Source organism: Mustela erminea, chromosome 4 (genome assembly GCF_009829155.1).
Source record: "Mustela erminea isolate mMusErm1 chromosome 4, mMusErm1.Pri, whole genome shotgun sequence".
NCBI lineage: Eukaryota > Metazoa > Chordata > Mammalia > Carnivora > Mustelidae > Mustela > Mustela erminea.
Window position 1 is genome coordinate 134,854,267 of NC_045617.1, and position 15,379 is coordinate 134,869,645.

The 15,379-nt window shown below is 41.8% G+C and overlaps 1 protein-coding gene across 6 annotated transcripts in view; it reads right to left on the reverse strand.

Annotated features, from left to right (window-relative positions):
* MAK (male germ cell associated kinase) overlaps positions 1 to 10,740 on the reverse strand; it is a 57,991-nt gene extending 47,251 nt beyond the window's left edge. For 3 of the 6 annotated variants that reach the window (XM_032341092.1, XM_032341096.1, XM_032341097.1), the window contains exons 1-2: positions 10,662 to 10,740; positions 4,586 to 4,924 (exon numbers count right to left, since the gene is read on the reverse strand). In XM_032341092.1, coding sequence (XP_032196983.1) covers positions 4,586 to 4,686 — 101 coding nt within the window. In that variant the 5' untranslated portion in view covers positions 4,687 to 4,924; positions 10,662 to 10,740. The other 3 variants (XM_032341093.1, XM_032341098.1, XM_032341094.1) reach the window with 2 other exon arrangements.
* Between the last annotated feature and the right edge of the window lie 4,639 nt (positions 10,741 to 15,379).

The window sequence follows — 15,379 nt, forward strand, 5'->3', positions numbered from 1 at the left end:
TATATTTTCTACACTCTCCTGGTCTTCTCCCTACTTCTCTGGTGGCTTTTTTTCAGGCTTCTCTACAAACACCTACCTCTTCCAAGGCCCATTTATTTTTTCTTTTCTTTTTTTTTTTTCCCCAAGACCCATTTTTATATGCTGGGATTCCTGAGTGTTCCCTATGAAGAGCTCTTTTCTTTTCCTTCTATATAACTTCGATTAGCATCTGTAGACTAACAATTCCCAAATCGCCAGCCCAGCCCTGTTTTGAAGGCAAATATTCAGTTACCTGTAGGCCTCTTAAAGTCATCATGCCCAAAAGTGAACCCAGCTTTACCCCTAAGCCTGGGATCTCCCCTGTCATGGTGAATGGCACCACCAACATGCATTTAAGAATCCCAGGAGTTAGCCTGGACTCTTGCACATGCTTTACTCCCTTCCCTCCAAGCCCAGTGACCAGTCCCTACAGAGCCTATCTCTGAAATGTCCCTTGAGTACTTTCACTTATGTCCATACTTAATGCAGTTTTTCTAGATTAGGTCCCTGCCACCTCTAACCAAGATGGCTGCTTCAGTCTCCTGACTGGCCACCTTTGATCAAGTATCCACTCTTTTGCTAAAGAGACCATTCTGAAGCAATATTTGATCACACCAACAACTCTCCTGCTTAAAATCCTTCATCACCTTCTAGTCAAGATAGACAAACTCTTTAACCTGGCTTCATGGCTTCCCTCTTTGGCACCAGGTCCTTCCTCTGCCCCACTCAGAATCTATACTCCAGCTCCTACTTCAGTTCCTCAGCCCCAGGCAAGCCTTCACATTCTCTCATCCGGGCCTACATACATATTATCCTTGCTGCTTACAACATTCTTTTCCATCCTTTTTTTTTTTTCTAATTAAAAAAAAAAATCTTATTTATTTATTGGAGGGGAGGGGCAGAGGGATGGAGAGAATCTCAAGCAGACTCTACGCTGAGTGCAGAGCCAGACTCGGGGCTCAGTCCCACGACCCTGACGTGACCTGAGCCGAAACCAAGAGCTGGATGCTCAACTGGCTGAGCCACCAGGTGCCCCACCTCCTCTTTTTCTTGATACTCTTTTCTCATTCTTGAGATCTCTCCTTCTACGGGAAGTCTTCCAGCATACTTCTTCGGCATCATTTCTCTGTGCTCCACTAAGACCGTTATTCCCACATCATCATAGGACTTAACGGTATTTTGTATTGTAACTTGTCTAATTTGTCAGTCTTCCTCCCACATTGTAACTCCTCTGTCTCCTTCCCATTTTGTCCTGAGCACCAGAGTAGGAGCTTCACAAGTGTGTGCTGAATGAATACGGAAATTTTCTTCAAGTCTTCCCCATGATCCCTCCCCTTCTCATTCATTTTTGCTGCATCCTTCCTGAAGTTAGGAACGCCATCTGGCAGACTCTGAGTTGACTATCCAAAGCCACTCTTCTCTTTGTCTTTATGATCCCAGCTTCTCTACAGGGAAACAAATGCCCAGCTAAGTACTCAGTCTCCCAGCCTCCCTTATAGCCAGGTGAGCTGTGTGACACACTTCCGGCCAATGACAAGTAACCAGGAGTCTTCTGGAGAGGGGTGAGGCAGCTATGTTTTGAAGACAGAAGAACCTAGGTCTGGGTTAACAGCATGGACAGGGTACTGGCCCTGGGCTGCCTCCTTCAAGACTTTTTCTTATGTGTGAAAAATCCCCGTCTAAGTAACTTTTGGTTAGGGTTTCTATTTCACATACCAAAGCATTCCTAAATTATATACTTATGGCTTCTTCTCAGCCCTCAGACCTCTTACCCTTTTGGAACCTTCAGTGCTTTCAAGGTTTTATCTAGGTCTATGCTGGTATTCCCTGTCTTGTGAAATGGAACAGTGAGACAAGCACATGATTTTGCCATCCACAAGGAATAATGTGCATTTTCTTAAACAAAATGGAACAATGGTAATAACCTTACATGATTCCACCAGACCTAACCTCATTCTCATTTTTTTACCCCTTCCCCAGAAGCCACAGCTTTCATGAATTATATGAGTGTCTTTCTAGTTCTTTAAAAACATTTATGTATAGTGCTTGCTTCAGCAACACATATACTAAAAATATTTATATGTATACATTTATTTATGCATAATGAAGTATTTGCATGAGTTTATACAATGATTTAATCTATAAATAAAGATGGTATCATCTCATTTTGGCTAATACTGATGCCTCCTTTTTTTTCTCTTATGGCATTCATTAGGATCACCAAAGCAATCTTAATTAGTAGGAATATAGCAGGCAGTCTGGTCTTAAAACCAACTTTACCAGCAGTCCTTCTAATATTTCACATAAAGATGATGAATGTTTAAGTCTTACCAGGTTAGGGAAGCTTCTTTTTATTCCTGTTTGCTAAGAGCATTCTTCCCCCAGTCACGAGTGGGTATTGAATTTTATTAAGCCCATTCAGTAAATACTTCATTTCAGTTATGGCACATTGTACATTTATTTGACAATAATGGCTATTGACAGTATTTTATAAAGTCATATTTCCTTGTATGTGTAATGCTTTAGATCGTTTTTCAAAGTGTTTAACATTTGGAGAGCATTTGTTAAAGCATTTTAAATTTTAGACTGTCATCATTTGGTTGATGTGGTAATCAGTCTCCAGGACTCATTCTGGAAGAATCCAACTGCCATGGCATTAGAGGACTCACACAACCCTCCGTGGAAGCCTTTGTGAACAGGCCACTTGTCAACCATGTGAGTGAGTGTTGTGTTGTGGGCTAACCTGTGTCCCCCTCCTCACTACACACACAAATTCATATGCTGAAGTCCTAACCCCCAGTACCTTAGAATGTCTCTAATTTAGAGACAGGGTCTTTACAGAGGCAGTGAATTTAAAATGAAATTAAGGTGAACCTGAATCCAGTATGACTGTTATTATAAAAAAGTTAAGTTTGGATACAGAGAAAAGCACAGAGGAAGACCATGTAGAAGAGATATGGAGGGTGCCTGGGTGACTCAGTGGGTTAAAGCCTCTGCCTTCAGCTCAGGTCATGATCCCAGGGTCCTGGGATCAAGCCCCGCATTGGGCTCTCTGCTCAGCAGGGAGCCTGCTTCCCCCCCGCCCCGTCTGCCTCTCTGCCTACTTGTGTTCTCTCTCTGTGTCAAATAAATAAATAAAATCTTAAAAAAAAAAAAAAGAAGAAGAGATATGGAGACACATGGAGAGAAAATGCCATCCGTCAGCCAAGGAGAAAGACCTAGAACAGATCCGCAGAAGGAAACAACCGTGCTGACACCTCGATCTTAGACTTGTAGCCTCCAGAACTGTAGATCTGTAAGTTGGCCTGGTTGAAGCCACACACAGTCTGTGGCTGATACCTTGTTACAACAGCCTGTTCTTGGCTAAACTGCCCCCACCAAATCCATACGTTGAAGTTATAAATATCCGAGTGTGATTATATTTAGAGACAGACTCTAAAGAATCAATTAAGGTTCCGTGAGGTCTTTAGGGTGGGTCCTCATCCTGTATTACTCATTACTCGTGTCCTTAAAGAAGAAGAGATTAGGCCACAGACTAGCACACAGCAGAAGATCCTGTGAAGACACAGGGAGAAGACAGCCATCTACGAGTCACAGAGAGAGGCCACAGAAGAAATCCCCCCTGCTGAAAGCTCATCTGTGACCACGAACCTGTCAGAACCATGAAGAAAGAAATCTCTGATTAAGCCACCCATCTGTGGTACTTCGTTACAGCAGCCCAAGTTCACTAACCCAGGGAGCCACCTTCCAGGGGATGCTGTGGTCCCTGGCCGGCCTGCAGCTGCCTGCCAGCTCAGCAGACACCTGGAGCCAAAACCATCCGGCTGAGCTACTCCTAAATTCCTGATCCCCCAGAACCTGGGAATTCAGAACGGGTTGTTTCCATTTTAAATCACCAAGCCTTGAGGGGACGCCTGGGTGGCTCAGTGGGTTAAGCCGCTGCCTTCGGCTCAGGTTATGATCCCAGAGTCCTGGGATCGAGTCCCACATCGGGCTCCTTGCTCCGCAGGGAGGCTGATTCTCTCTCAGCCTCTGCCTGCCTCTCTGCCTGCTTGTGTGCTTGTGCGCACGCTCTCTCTATCTCTCTCCTTCTCTCTGACAAATAAATAAAATCTTAAATCAGCAAGCCTTGGGGAAATTTATTAATGTATAATAGATAACAAATACTGTAGATTCAGAAGAAGTAACTAAGTTAATAATAGTTAATTCTATTTCATTGGTAAGCTTAGGAGAACAGCACATACCCTCCAGAACTCAGTTTCATATATGAACACCATCTGATTTTGAGGCCCGTTGTTTTAAGGAAATAACAAACTCTACTCTGCACTCAACTTTAAATTCTAAACAATTTCCAAACATGAGCTTCCGTTTCGGCTCCTAATTGTAGAGCCGGACAAACCAGAAAACTCAATCCATGTACGTGGGGACAAGCAGAACTCCCTCCTGGCAGTGTCCCTCCAGAATGGCATTCCCCCATCAGCTAAACAAGCGCGGGGGCTACACCAGAACTCTTTCTTAAGGAAAGGAAAGATCAGAGCTCCAAGCTCGGCAGCGAAGCACACGGTACCTCTTGATGGCCACCAGCTCCCCAGACTCGTTACTCTTGCCCATCAGCACGCTCCCGTAGGTGCCGTCCCCCAGCTGTCTCATGGTCGTGTATCGGTTCATCTTGGAAACACAGTGCAACAGAGGTTGTCCGTTGAAATGACTTCTTTGTTGAATATAAATGCAAACGCTTCTTTATTTTGGGTCTTTTTTTTGTTTCTTCCCCTCAGACTGCTGTTGCTACACCGGTGACAGGTTTGTCATCCTTAGACACAAGATCTTCCCCAGGATTCCAAAGGTTCATGAGATAGAGAGATATGGAATCTGGCAAGGAAACAGTGCTTCCATTCCTACGAACACCCTATTAAAAACAAAACAAAACAAAACAAAAAACAGAGCAAGAAGAGAGAATTTCATTAAAGAAATTTCATTTCATTAACTGGTAACCTAGGCACAGGGAAGAATTATAATATGCATACCGGTAGGTTAAACATTTGTCAGTAAGTCCTTTGTGCTATGTGGAATGGGGTTCACATATAACAGACTGATAATGTTCATTTATGACTGCTTCATTTACGTGGTGCCTGCTATTTATGCCATTATATTCAGTAAATACAGGCTTAATGATTTGTAGGATTCCTTTTACACTGAATATAATCTGTATTATTCCAAGTCAGACATTGGAGAATCAGACAACTATAGTATCTATTCCTTGAATCACTTTTTGCATTACGTTTAATTTGGCCCCTGATCCCTTATATGTGAAAGCCCTGGGCCAGATGTGTTTGGAATCCAGGAATCCGTACATTTTAAGAAAAGTAATATGGTGGATATAGCATAGATCATGTAACACCTCCCAAGCAGCATCTTAATGTAGCTGCAGAAAACTGTTGAAAGTCCACAAAGTAAAATAAAATTAAGGAATGTCCACAAAGTAAAAAATAAACGCTGGCATCACAGCTTGTAGTTCATGTTACGCTGTATTATTGCACAAATTTATTTTAAAATGGTCATTGTTCAGAGCTTTGTGAATTTTGAAACAGATGAGGGACTGTGGGTCCGAATGTATTAGAAAGGTACTGGTTTCGGTAGGTCCTGATTGTATTACTGCAACTGAAGAAAAGCAGAACACAGTGCTGGCTTTCCTGTGTGCCCCATTACAACGACATTCAGTAGTTTCCTCCCGTTATTCCCTCTTACATCTGTTTCAAGGAGCTGCTTCTCATTTAATTCTTACATTGCTTTTAAACATTGCTGTCATTCTGTTACAAGGTTTTATGGTGAGTTCCAGATGGTAACAAAATGCTCGGCACCATTCAAATAATTTGTTTTATAATTTGATGCTTCATTCAAAGATTGCTTTGCCTTCACTGTAGTACTGTTTCATTGCCACCAAATAAAATTATAGAAATTGTTTCTCTATTATATGCAGAAATTTCGGACCCACAGGATATCAAAGTACCTGTGACTTCCAAAAGCAGGCTTTCAGGAGGAAGAAGCAAAAAGTGCAAGGAAGGACAATAAAACTGTGTTGTTGCCTATTACAGAGTGTGTTCATCCACAGGAAAGGTTGGAAGAACCCTGTGGGACTTTTAAGGAACAGGGTGGGGGTGTATTAGGGTTTCATTTACTTTACTTCATATAGATAATACCCCCTTGAAAGTTATGTGTGAATTAATTTAGGCTGTGATAACTGTGGCCAGGATCTTAAAAAAGAGGTCACAATAGTAGATTCCGTATCTATTTGGGTATTCTTTTTCAGCTTAAATCTGACCGACGGATGCCAGCAAATGATTCCCCATTTGCCTGAAAATCGAGTTTTCTGTAAGTGATCTTTACAATCTACACACACATGGAATCGAAATATTAAGGCATTTATAGAAAGGAAGTCAACGCCCCTTCCCTATGGTTCCTGACCCACACATGTATTTGTTTGTCTTAATTTTTTCCTTTTTCTGCATAAGTAAATTTATTTTTGAAAGATCTTTCAGGTTTTTTTTTTTTTTTAGATTTTATTTTTAAATAATCTTTACATCCAACATGGGGCCTGAACTCATGACCCCATGAGGTCACGTGCTCTTCCAACTGGGCACCTCTGGGTTGTTTTTTGTACTATGTGTTATGATTAAACAAAACACGGACTAAAATGCACTTATCCTTATTTAGAATTTTATTAAATCAATATTTTGCCATTTGTTATCGACAGTGTTTAATTGTTTGACCTCTTTTCTAGCTTGTCTCACTTAAGGTGGCATATACCTCCCTTTTAAGGAAAAGTGCTGTCTACAGGTTTACTGATCCTTTCTGGTTAAGTAACAATATAGAGAATATATTTGTCTGTAAGGCCACAGTGTTCATCGTATCAGTAGGATTGTAATCTATAATATAACATGTCGATAATCAATCAGAGAATCAATGATGGAGTCAGTCTAGTACTTGCATTAGGTTTGAGGCTGCTTGTTTTTTGTAGGGTAGTCCCCAACTTCTAAAGAACCCATTCGTACTGGCTTTTACAATCACTGATGAAGCCAAAGGAACTGCCCCCACCCCCCATTTTCCCTCAAAACCATGCAGAGTCTGCCCCACAATGAAACCTACCCACCCCCACCTCCACTTAAAGATTCCTAACCCATTTCCTTACCCTAAAATACCAAGATGCTAATGACCAAATGTAAATTGCGAATGTTACTCCTTACCTGTACTAGACCCCAAGGCTCTATCTGGCTCTATACCCAGAAGGACACTATAAAAATAATAGGCCAGAAACAGTGGAGGGGAAGAAAGTAGTGCAGGAGGAAGGGAGGAAGTAGAGCTAAGACAACTAATTTCTTAATTCAGAAATTCAGTAGGATAATAGCATCATCTTTTCTTTCATGTTAATACCTAACTGAGGACTACCACTGAGGGTCTGATAGGCAGGAAGTAATGTAGGCAATTCTGGAAAAGGACATTTTGCTTGAGAAGGGAATGAAAGAGGGAGCTGGCCAGGTGGGAACCCAAAGGCAGAGGTGAGAGGCTGCAAGAAACAGTCAAATTTTACCTCGCAGTGACTTACCCTCTAAAAGTGGAATTAATTATCTCTTTATCTTCCACTGTTAGGACCCTCAAGCACCACCATCACCAGTATTATCAGCACTACAGATCATTCACTCATTGATGACTTTCGCATTGGCCTGGAAACCCAACCATTTTTGGAGAGGAAATTATAAAAACTTCATGCCAAGCCTAACCAACCACTTTCCAAATAAACCTGGAAACACAGTTCGTTTCAAGTGAGGGTGACTACAGCATAAGGTCTACTTATATCCAGGGAAGAATAAACAGGGGACCCAGCCATTTCTCAGCTTGTGTCATTTAAGGGGTGGCGTGATGAAGATTATAGATTTTAAAAAGGTCTAATTTGGGGCTCTCAGAGAATCTGTCCAGTTTAAGCCTACCTAACCTTTAAGTAAAATAAGTTTACATACTATACTCCCAAACAAAACCTTAGAGAGGACTCTTTTGAGCCATATTAATTACAAAACAGTTTTCCAGGGTTAGAAGCTGACCGTTTCAGCTGTCCCTGTATCCTCTTGATAATATAAAGACAACAGCCTCATGTAAAGAGGCACAGATATCCAGGTGAAGACTTTATTTTTTAATCATAATTCCCATGTTTCAATTCACACAAACAACTACTTTAACCGGTGTACCATAGCGAACTGCTAAACTAATTACTAGTCCAAAGTAATAGATGTAAGTTAAGAAAACAGAGGCTGCCTACAGGTCCTCAGTTCACACACAATAATATTTCTCTACAGGTTACATTTATTCTTCTCTGTTGATCTACAGAAGACAAATTATGATGAACAGAGATGTAGTAACATGACCTCTTATGTTACTATGTGACTATTTCCATCTCTACAGCTGACTCTTGAACAACATGGGCTTCAACTGTACAGGTCCTTTTATATGCGGATTTCTTCCTGATTGATACCAGACAGTACTGTAAATGTATTTTCTCTCTGATTTTCTTAATAACATGTTCTTTTGTCTAGCTTACTTTATTGGAAGAATACAGCACATAATACATATACAGAATATGTGTTAATTAACTGTTTATGCCATCAGTAAGGTTTCTGGTGGACAGTGGGCTATTAGGTTTTTGGTGAGTCAAAAATTATACTGGAATTTTTGACCATGTGGAGGTTCACACTCCTAATCCCTGTGTTGTTCAAGGGTCAACTGTCTGTATATTTCCATTTATACGTTCATACATACAACAAGGTAGGACAGAAGTCAATGTAATACAACTATGATCTTTAATTTAGCAGAACTGTTAGGAACTTGGAATTTTCTACAATTAACCTACAATATTTAGTGACTCTCCTACGGCTAAACAACGTTATAGTTTGATTTAAAGAAAAGAGATTTAGAGCCTCAACTATAGACCTACATTAAACAAATACCCTTATAATTTCTCTCCCATTATAGTTTTCTTGATTTTATCTAAGTGCATGATTACCATGTATTTAAATGCGAAATTACTGTAAACTTAAGCTGTATTCTCAAGGGCTTCTGCCAGCTAAAAGGGACTTAGACAGGATTAAAGAAGATTAACACAGAGGACAAATGGAGGGTAAAACTTGCCTCTGCCAATCACTGAACAGATAACCTTTGGAAGTCTTCAGCTCGTCTTTGCAGATCCTACTGGAACGATATCACTCCAACGCTGGCATTAACGTTTTTAAAAAATAATAACGTTTTAAAAATCACTAAGTTGTTTAAGAGGAAAACAAATAAAGGTCTCAAAGTCACCAAGACGCATGTTTTACAGAAATTGAAAGGAGAGCTTTTAGAGTGGAACAACAAAGATTGCGTGTTTAAAAGAATACCGGCATTGTGCTTCGTGCTAACATTCACACATTATTCTGAAACGAAACAAAATAAAAAACCACCCCAACGAAGAGATCAAACAACTTTGTGCACGGCCAGCTTTGCACAGGCAGTTAAGGGGCCGCCTTGGGGGGGTGGGGGGTTGGTGTGGGGGGTCTCCCTTCCCCAGACGCTGCGGTGAATTGGGGGATGGTGGACGTAAAGTTAAGTCCGAAGGCTGGAGAGTAGATTGTTACTTTGGTTCAAAGAATTTCGTTATCATTAGGACAGATGTGTGCTCTTTTTAAATTATTATCTAAATATAATTAATCTCCTTAAGAACTGAAATTACAAGCCCCTAAAATCAGTTTTATTGCTCCCCACTTCCCTGCCCCCTCCAGACTCTGTCCCTAAATTAAAATATCTTATCTGCGGTAAGAAAGTTTTCATCACGCCGGCTGTCTCATCCTTTTTCCGCAAACTAAGGCCCTTTAAAAGACTCCTGGGGCCGGGGTCCTGCCGATGTACCGGAACGGGTCGTCCCCGGGCCCTGCGGGTGATCCCCTGGCACCCCGGCAGCCGTATTGGCGGGGTTACTGCTGGGAGCCCCTCAAGGCCATCCTGCGCCTTTGGGAGTCATTTGGGATGCACGAATGAGGGCGGAATTTAGACCCAGTTTTCTTTCTTTTCCTTCCTTTTTTATTTTGCAGTTGTTCTGAACTCAATTCCGCTACCTGCCCGGGACGCGATCCCGCTTCTGACTCTTCACTCCTAAAGTAGTTTCTCCCTCACTCCTGTCACTCCCAACTCCCGGCAGTAGAGCGAGCGGTGGACGTGAGGGTGGAGGGGAAAGGGCGAGGGGCGTAGGGGGATCAAAACGGAGAGGTTCCGGGGCGGGGGTCCTCACACCTGAGGGATGCCCGCCGTCTTCCTCCCGCCCGGAATCTACCCTACGGTCAAGGAACACGGAAAAGTGGCCCAGGAGACGTCGGAGAGCAAGAACGAGGTAGGCGCAGGACCCCTCCCCACGCTTCGCCCTCGCCCCCCGCCCCGGTCCTTCTCCCCCCAGTCCCTCCCCCTACCAGTGTCCAGAGCCCTTCTCTCGGCGGAGGTTGGCCCTGGTAGGACGCGGCACCGAGGGGACATGCCGGGCGGGCCTCTCTGGACAGGCTCGGGCTGGATCGGACGGAGGGTGGCAGCCCCGCAGCCCGCAAGGGATTACCTGCCCAGCACCGGCCGCTTACCTCTTTCGCTCCCTTGTGAAGCTCTGGCGTCTTGTGTGTTTCGTCTCCTAGGAAACGGCGGGGGCGTGCGCAGGCTTCCTCGCTTCCTGCCGGCTTACACCCCGCCCATGGTGGGCGTGGTCAACCCGGACCTATCCCGCCCCGTTTCGCAAGCCCCGCCTCCCTCAGGGCAGGGCTTCCGTTGACACCTGGGCGCCTAGAAAGCTGGCGTTCTTTGTATTTGGGGCTTGGGAAAAGTCTTGGTTACCTTTACAGATTTTTTTGCCGGAAGTTGGTTTGTTTGCCCTTTATTCTGTTTTGGTTTTGCTTGGATTCGTTCTACAAAAGAATTTGATTCGTTAAATCTGGTTTGCAGACTTGGAAAGGGCAGAAGAAAGATACACATGTTGACCCGTACTTAATTTGCTTATGCATATACCACCTGGGGGAAATTTGCTCTCGGTTTGCAGTCCCTTGTGTCAGTCAACTATTCAGGTATGTGTTACCTCCTAGGCCACACTTCTAAGTTTGTTTTCATTTATTCGTTCAGAGAACCTACTAAGTACCAGTTAGTTGGTAATTCCAAGATAAACTAATGTCTTTGTGTAAATAAATGAGTAAATAGTAACTAGTCTAGAGTTGTGAGAGGAGGAAGAAACTTGTGTTACTGCAAAAAAAATGTCCAGATTGCCTAGCGAGAGGGTCCATGAATCAGAAGCATGAGAGATGAGGCAATGATGTATCTGTTTAGTAATCATCTATGAGGTATCCACCCCGGGCTTGGCACCAGAATAATGCCAAAGCAAACGAGACAGTTATGCTCATGGCCCTCTCTTACAGTATAAAGAAAAATAGGCAGAAAAGTAAAAAGCTTTTAAAGTTTACATCATGGAGGTCTTATATGCCTAATTATGAAGTCTAGGACTTACCATGCATTGATGGGGAAACTGATGGAGATTTTCCACAGAGGAGTGACGTATTCATATCTGTATTTCAGAAGATCACAAAAGCAACAGTGGGCAGGGCAAATTTCAGCAGCGAGTCTGGAGGCAAGAGAAGGAAAGGCAGGTGGTGGCAATTGATCAGGAAGAAATGATGAGGTTCTGACTGCAGCAGGGATGATGGAAACAGAAGAGAAAGGGACAGAATTTAAGGGATATTTAGGAGTTTTGTTTGTTTGTTTGTTTGTTTGTTTTTGACAGGCCCATCCAGCTTAGGTGAGTGGTGGACAGTGGTCTCCAAAACTGAGTTGGGAAATATTGGAAGAGAAGCAGATTTGTAGGTGCTGTATGGGAGAGATCATAAGGGAACTTGCGAAAATTTTGAATTTGAGGAAAATCCAAATGGAGGTTAAGAGAGGGTAATTTGAAACAGATTTATAATTTAGGGTTGGAAGGGCTGGAAACACTGGAACTATAGCTAAAGTCCAAGGGTGTGGGTGAGATAAACTAAGAAGAAGGGAAAACTGGGATTCTGGAAAACTCTTTAAATACGTTAAAGGGTGGAAAAGGAAAATGGAGATGTGGGAGAGAGAAGGACTGGAAAAGAAAATTCAGAGAAGTAGTAGGATGGTCCTGAAAAAAAAAAAAAAAAAAAAAAAAGATTTTTAAGAATGAAAACAGGTAGGTTAAAAAAAAAAAAAAAACAAGCATAGAGGAAATCAAGAAGAGGATATAATGGTAGACTAGATCCTTTGAAGAGCCCTTTAGATTTGAAACAACTCCATCATGCTTAAGGCAAGGTTTTTAAACTCGTTGTTTCATTAGGAAGAACAGATCTCCAAACACCCCCAACTCCTTTTAAGAAGTACCTGATACACAAATAAGAACAATAAACATATGTGAAAGGCAAAACTGGTCCAAAGGCAAATCTACCTTTAGCACAGCAATAAGAAGACAAAGCCCTGGACCAGTGACCATGGGACTGAACTGAACCAGAGGCTAGAAAATTAACCAGAGATACTGGGAAGGGACCAGAATGGTCTCAGGGCAGTAGTGCCATCCAAATCCCAGAAGAACACAAATCATCTCTGGAGAAGGCATCTTTAATTTAGGCACCCAGGTTTTTCACAAAATATCAGCTCATAACCACATGAAAACTGAACCCCCTCAAATGAGAATTAGCAGAAAAAGCAATATGGTTAGACCTTTGATGGTTTCAGAAATTGGCAATATCAGTTTGAATATAAAATAATTATGTATGGAAAGTATACAGGAAAGGATACAAAATCACAAAAATGAACAAAGATTGATGAGGAATATTAGAAAAAACTGCTGAAAGTGAACATAATAATCACTAATGTACATTTTTTGAAGAAGCAAGTAAGTTCAACAGTGTATCAGAACTAAAGAAAGAATTGGGAAACTGGCATGAAATCTGCAAAAATCACTTAGAATGTAGCACAAAGAGATGAGATAGGAGATGGTCATGACAGACTAAGAGATATGATGGAAAGGGCAAGAAAGTCTAATATATATCTAAGTAGATTGAGAATAAAGAGATTGAAGGAGAGGCAGTTTTTGCAAAATCAGGGCTGAGTACTTTCTAGGATGGATTCAAGATAAAAATCCACAGATAAAGAAGGGACAATGAATGCCAGGCAGGGCAAGTTAAAAGGCAATCACATTGAGACACAAAGCAGCAAAACTGCAGAATGCCAAAGACAAAGCAAACTTAAAAGCAGCCAGGGAGAAAAGAGAAATGATCTATAAGAGAAGAGCAATTAGACTGAGGGCAGACCTGTCCGTACTAAAAATGAAAGCTGGAAGAGGACATGAAAATTCCCCTTCAAGAGGCACCTGGGTGGCTCTGTCCAACTCTTGATTTCAGCTCAGGTCATGATCTCGAGGTCATGAGATCAAGCCCTGCCTACGGCTCTACACTTAATGGGGAATCTGCTTGAGATTCTCTCTCTCTCCCTCCCTCTGCCCCCCCCGCTTGTGCTCTTGCTCTCTCTAAAATTAAATAAATAAATCTTTGTTGTTTTTTTTTAAAGATCTTATTTATTCGAGTGAGTGAGGGAGAGAGAGCATGAGAGGAGGGAGGGACAGAGGGAGAAGCAGACTCCCTGCTGAGCAGGGAGCCTGATGTGGGACTCAGTCCTGGGATTCCAGGGTCATGACCTGAGCCAAAGGCAGTCGCTTATCCACACAGGCATCCCTTTCCACTTTATTTTTAAAACAAAAGTTTTATTATAGAATAAAAGCTGGTATCAGTGAAGAAACTAGTTCCTGAAACAGTTTCCACTCTAAACGAAGAAAACTGCTCTATGTAAGTATTTTCCACAAAAGCAAGAATATGTGTGAGTGAGTTGTGTTTTTTGGTTTTGTTGTTGCTGTTTTGGTTTGGGTTGTTTTCTTTCAGGTGTGTTGGTTTTTACCAACATTGACCACTTGTAGCTTTTTGCCAAGGAAGGATATCAGTGTCCCTCGGTGTTAACGGTGGTTAAACGTGGTCCCCGTGCTGGGACCCTTTGCACCTTCCTCAGGGAGGTCCCAGAGGTTTGAAGGGAGGGTCCATATCTAGGAGATCAAAAGACATTAAACACAAACACTGGATTGGAGCTTCAGACGCAAAACATCCCTGTGGGTGACCGGAACTGGCTTGAAGGGCTACAGGGCAGGTTTGGGAACTTGAGATCTGGCCGGTCTGTCAAGAAGCAGTCACTGCACAGCATTATGTTTAAACAAACTCTTCAGTTCACTTCATCTCTGTCGCAAATAAGTCTAGAGCCTGTCCTGCTTCGGAGGAAGTCATAAATTATATCATTTCAAGTATGTTTGCTTCTGTCAAGCTGATTCATGGACCAGATCTTTATCAATATGTTTCTAGGTCCAGCAACTTTGTTTGTATGTTTTATTCACTGACTTAGAAGATTTTACTGTAAGATGATAGATCATCAAGGTCTTGCCCCAAATAAAGTTTAAAACCTCTGAAATAAAATCTTTAAAGTACTAGTGGGACATCATCAAGACAAGCGACTATTGAAATTCCAAATTTCATTCCCAGCTTTTTTGATTTCTTAAGATGCATACTTCTTGATTTGGGTCACATTTGGGACAGATCATGTAAAAAAAAAAAAACCCTCAAGAAATCAATGCAGGTTTTTAGGCACAGGAAGTAAATTTAAGCTTCACAGTTTAAAAATAGCACACAAGTCTTTGGTAGTTTTTAACCAGCTTCCTGCAGAAATTTTAGAGGTATTTAATTTGATATGTGTTTATTTAAGTTCTAAGACTTAGAGCTTTTTAATAGAAAGGGTTTTTTAGTTCTAAATCAAAAGTTAGACTTAGCTCAATCCACTTGGTAATTTATATACTGATTTATTTTTGAAAAAGATTTTATTTGACAGTGAGCGCAAGAGATTACAGCAGGGGGAGCAGCAGAGGGAGAAGCACATTCCCCACTGAGCAGAGAGCCGGATGTGGGACTTGATCCCAGAAACCTGAGATCCTGACCTGGGCTGAAGGCAGAGGCTTAACGCACTGAGCCACCCAGGCACCCCTAAACCTATGCTTTAGAAATATGGTAACGCCAGAAGATAAACTTTGAAGATTTGAAAGTGGTGCCTCAGGATGATGAGAACCAGATAGCCCATGGACTGTTAGGCTTCTTATATGTGTTAAATATTAGTATATTAATATTATATACATACTGGTATATATAATAAAGTAATATAATGCATAATATAATATACATAATATAATACACATAATATAGTATATATGTATTCTCTCTCC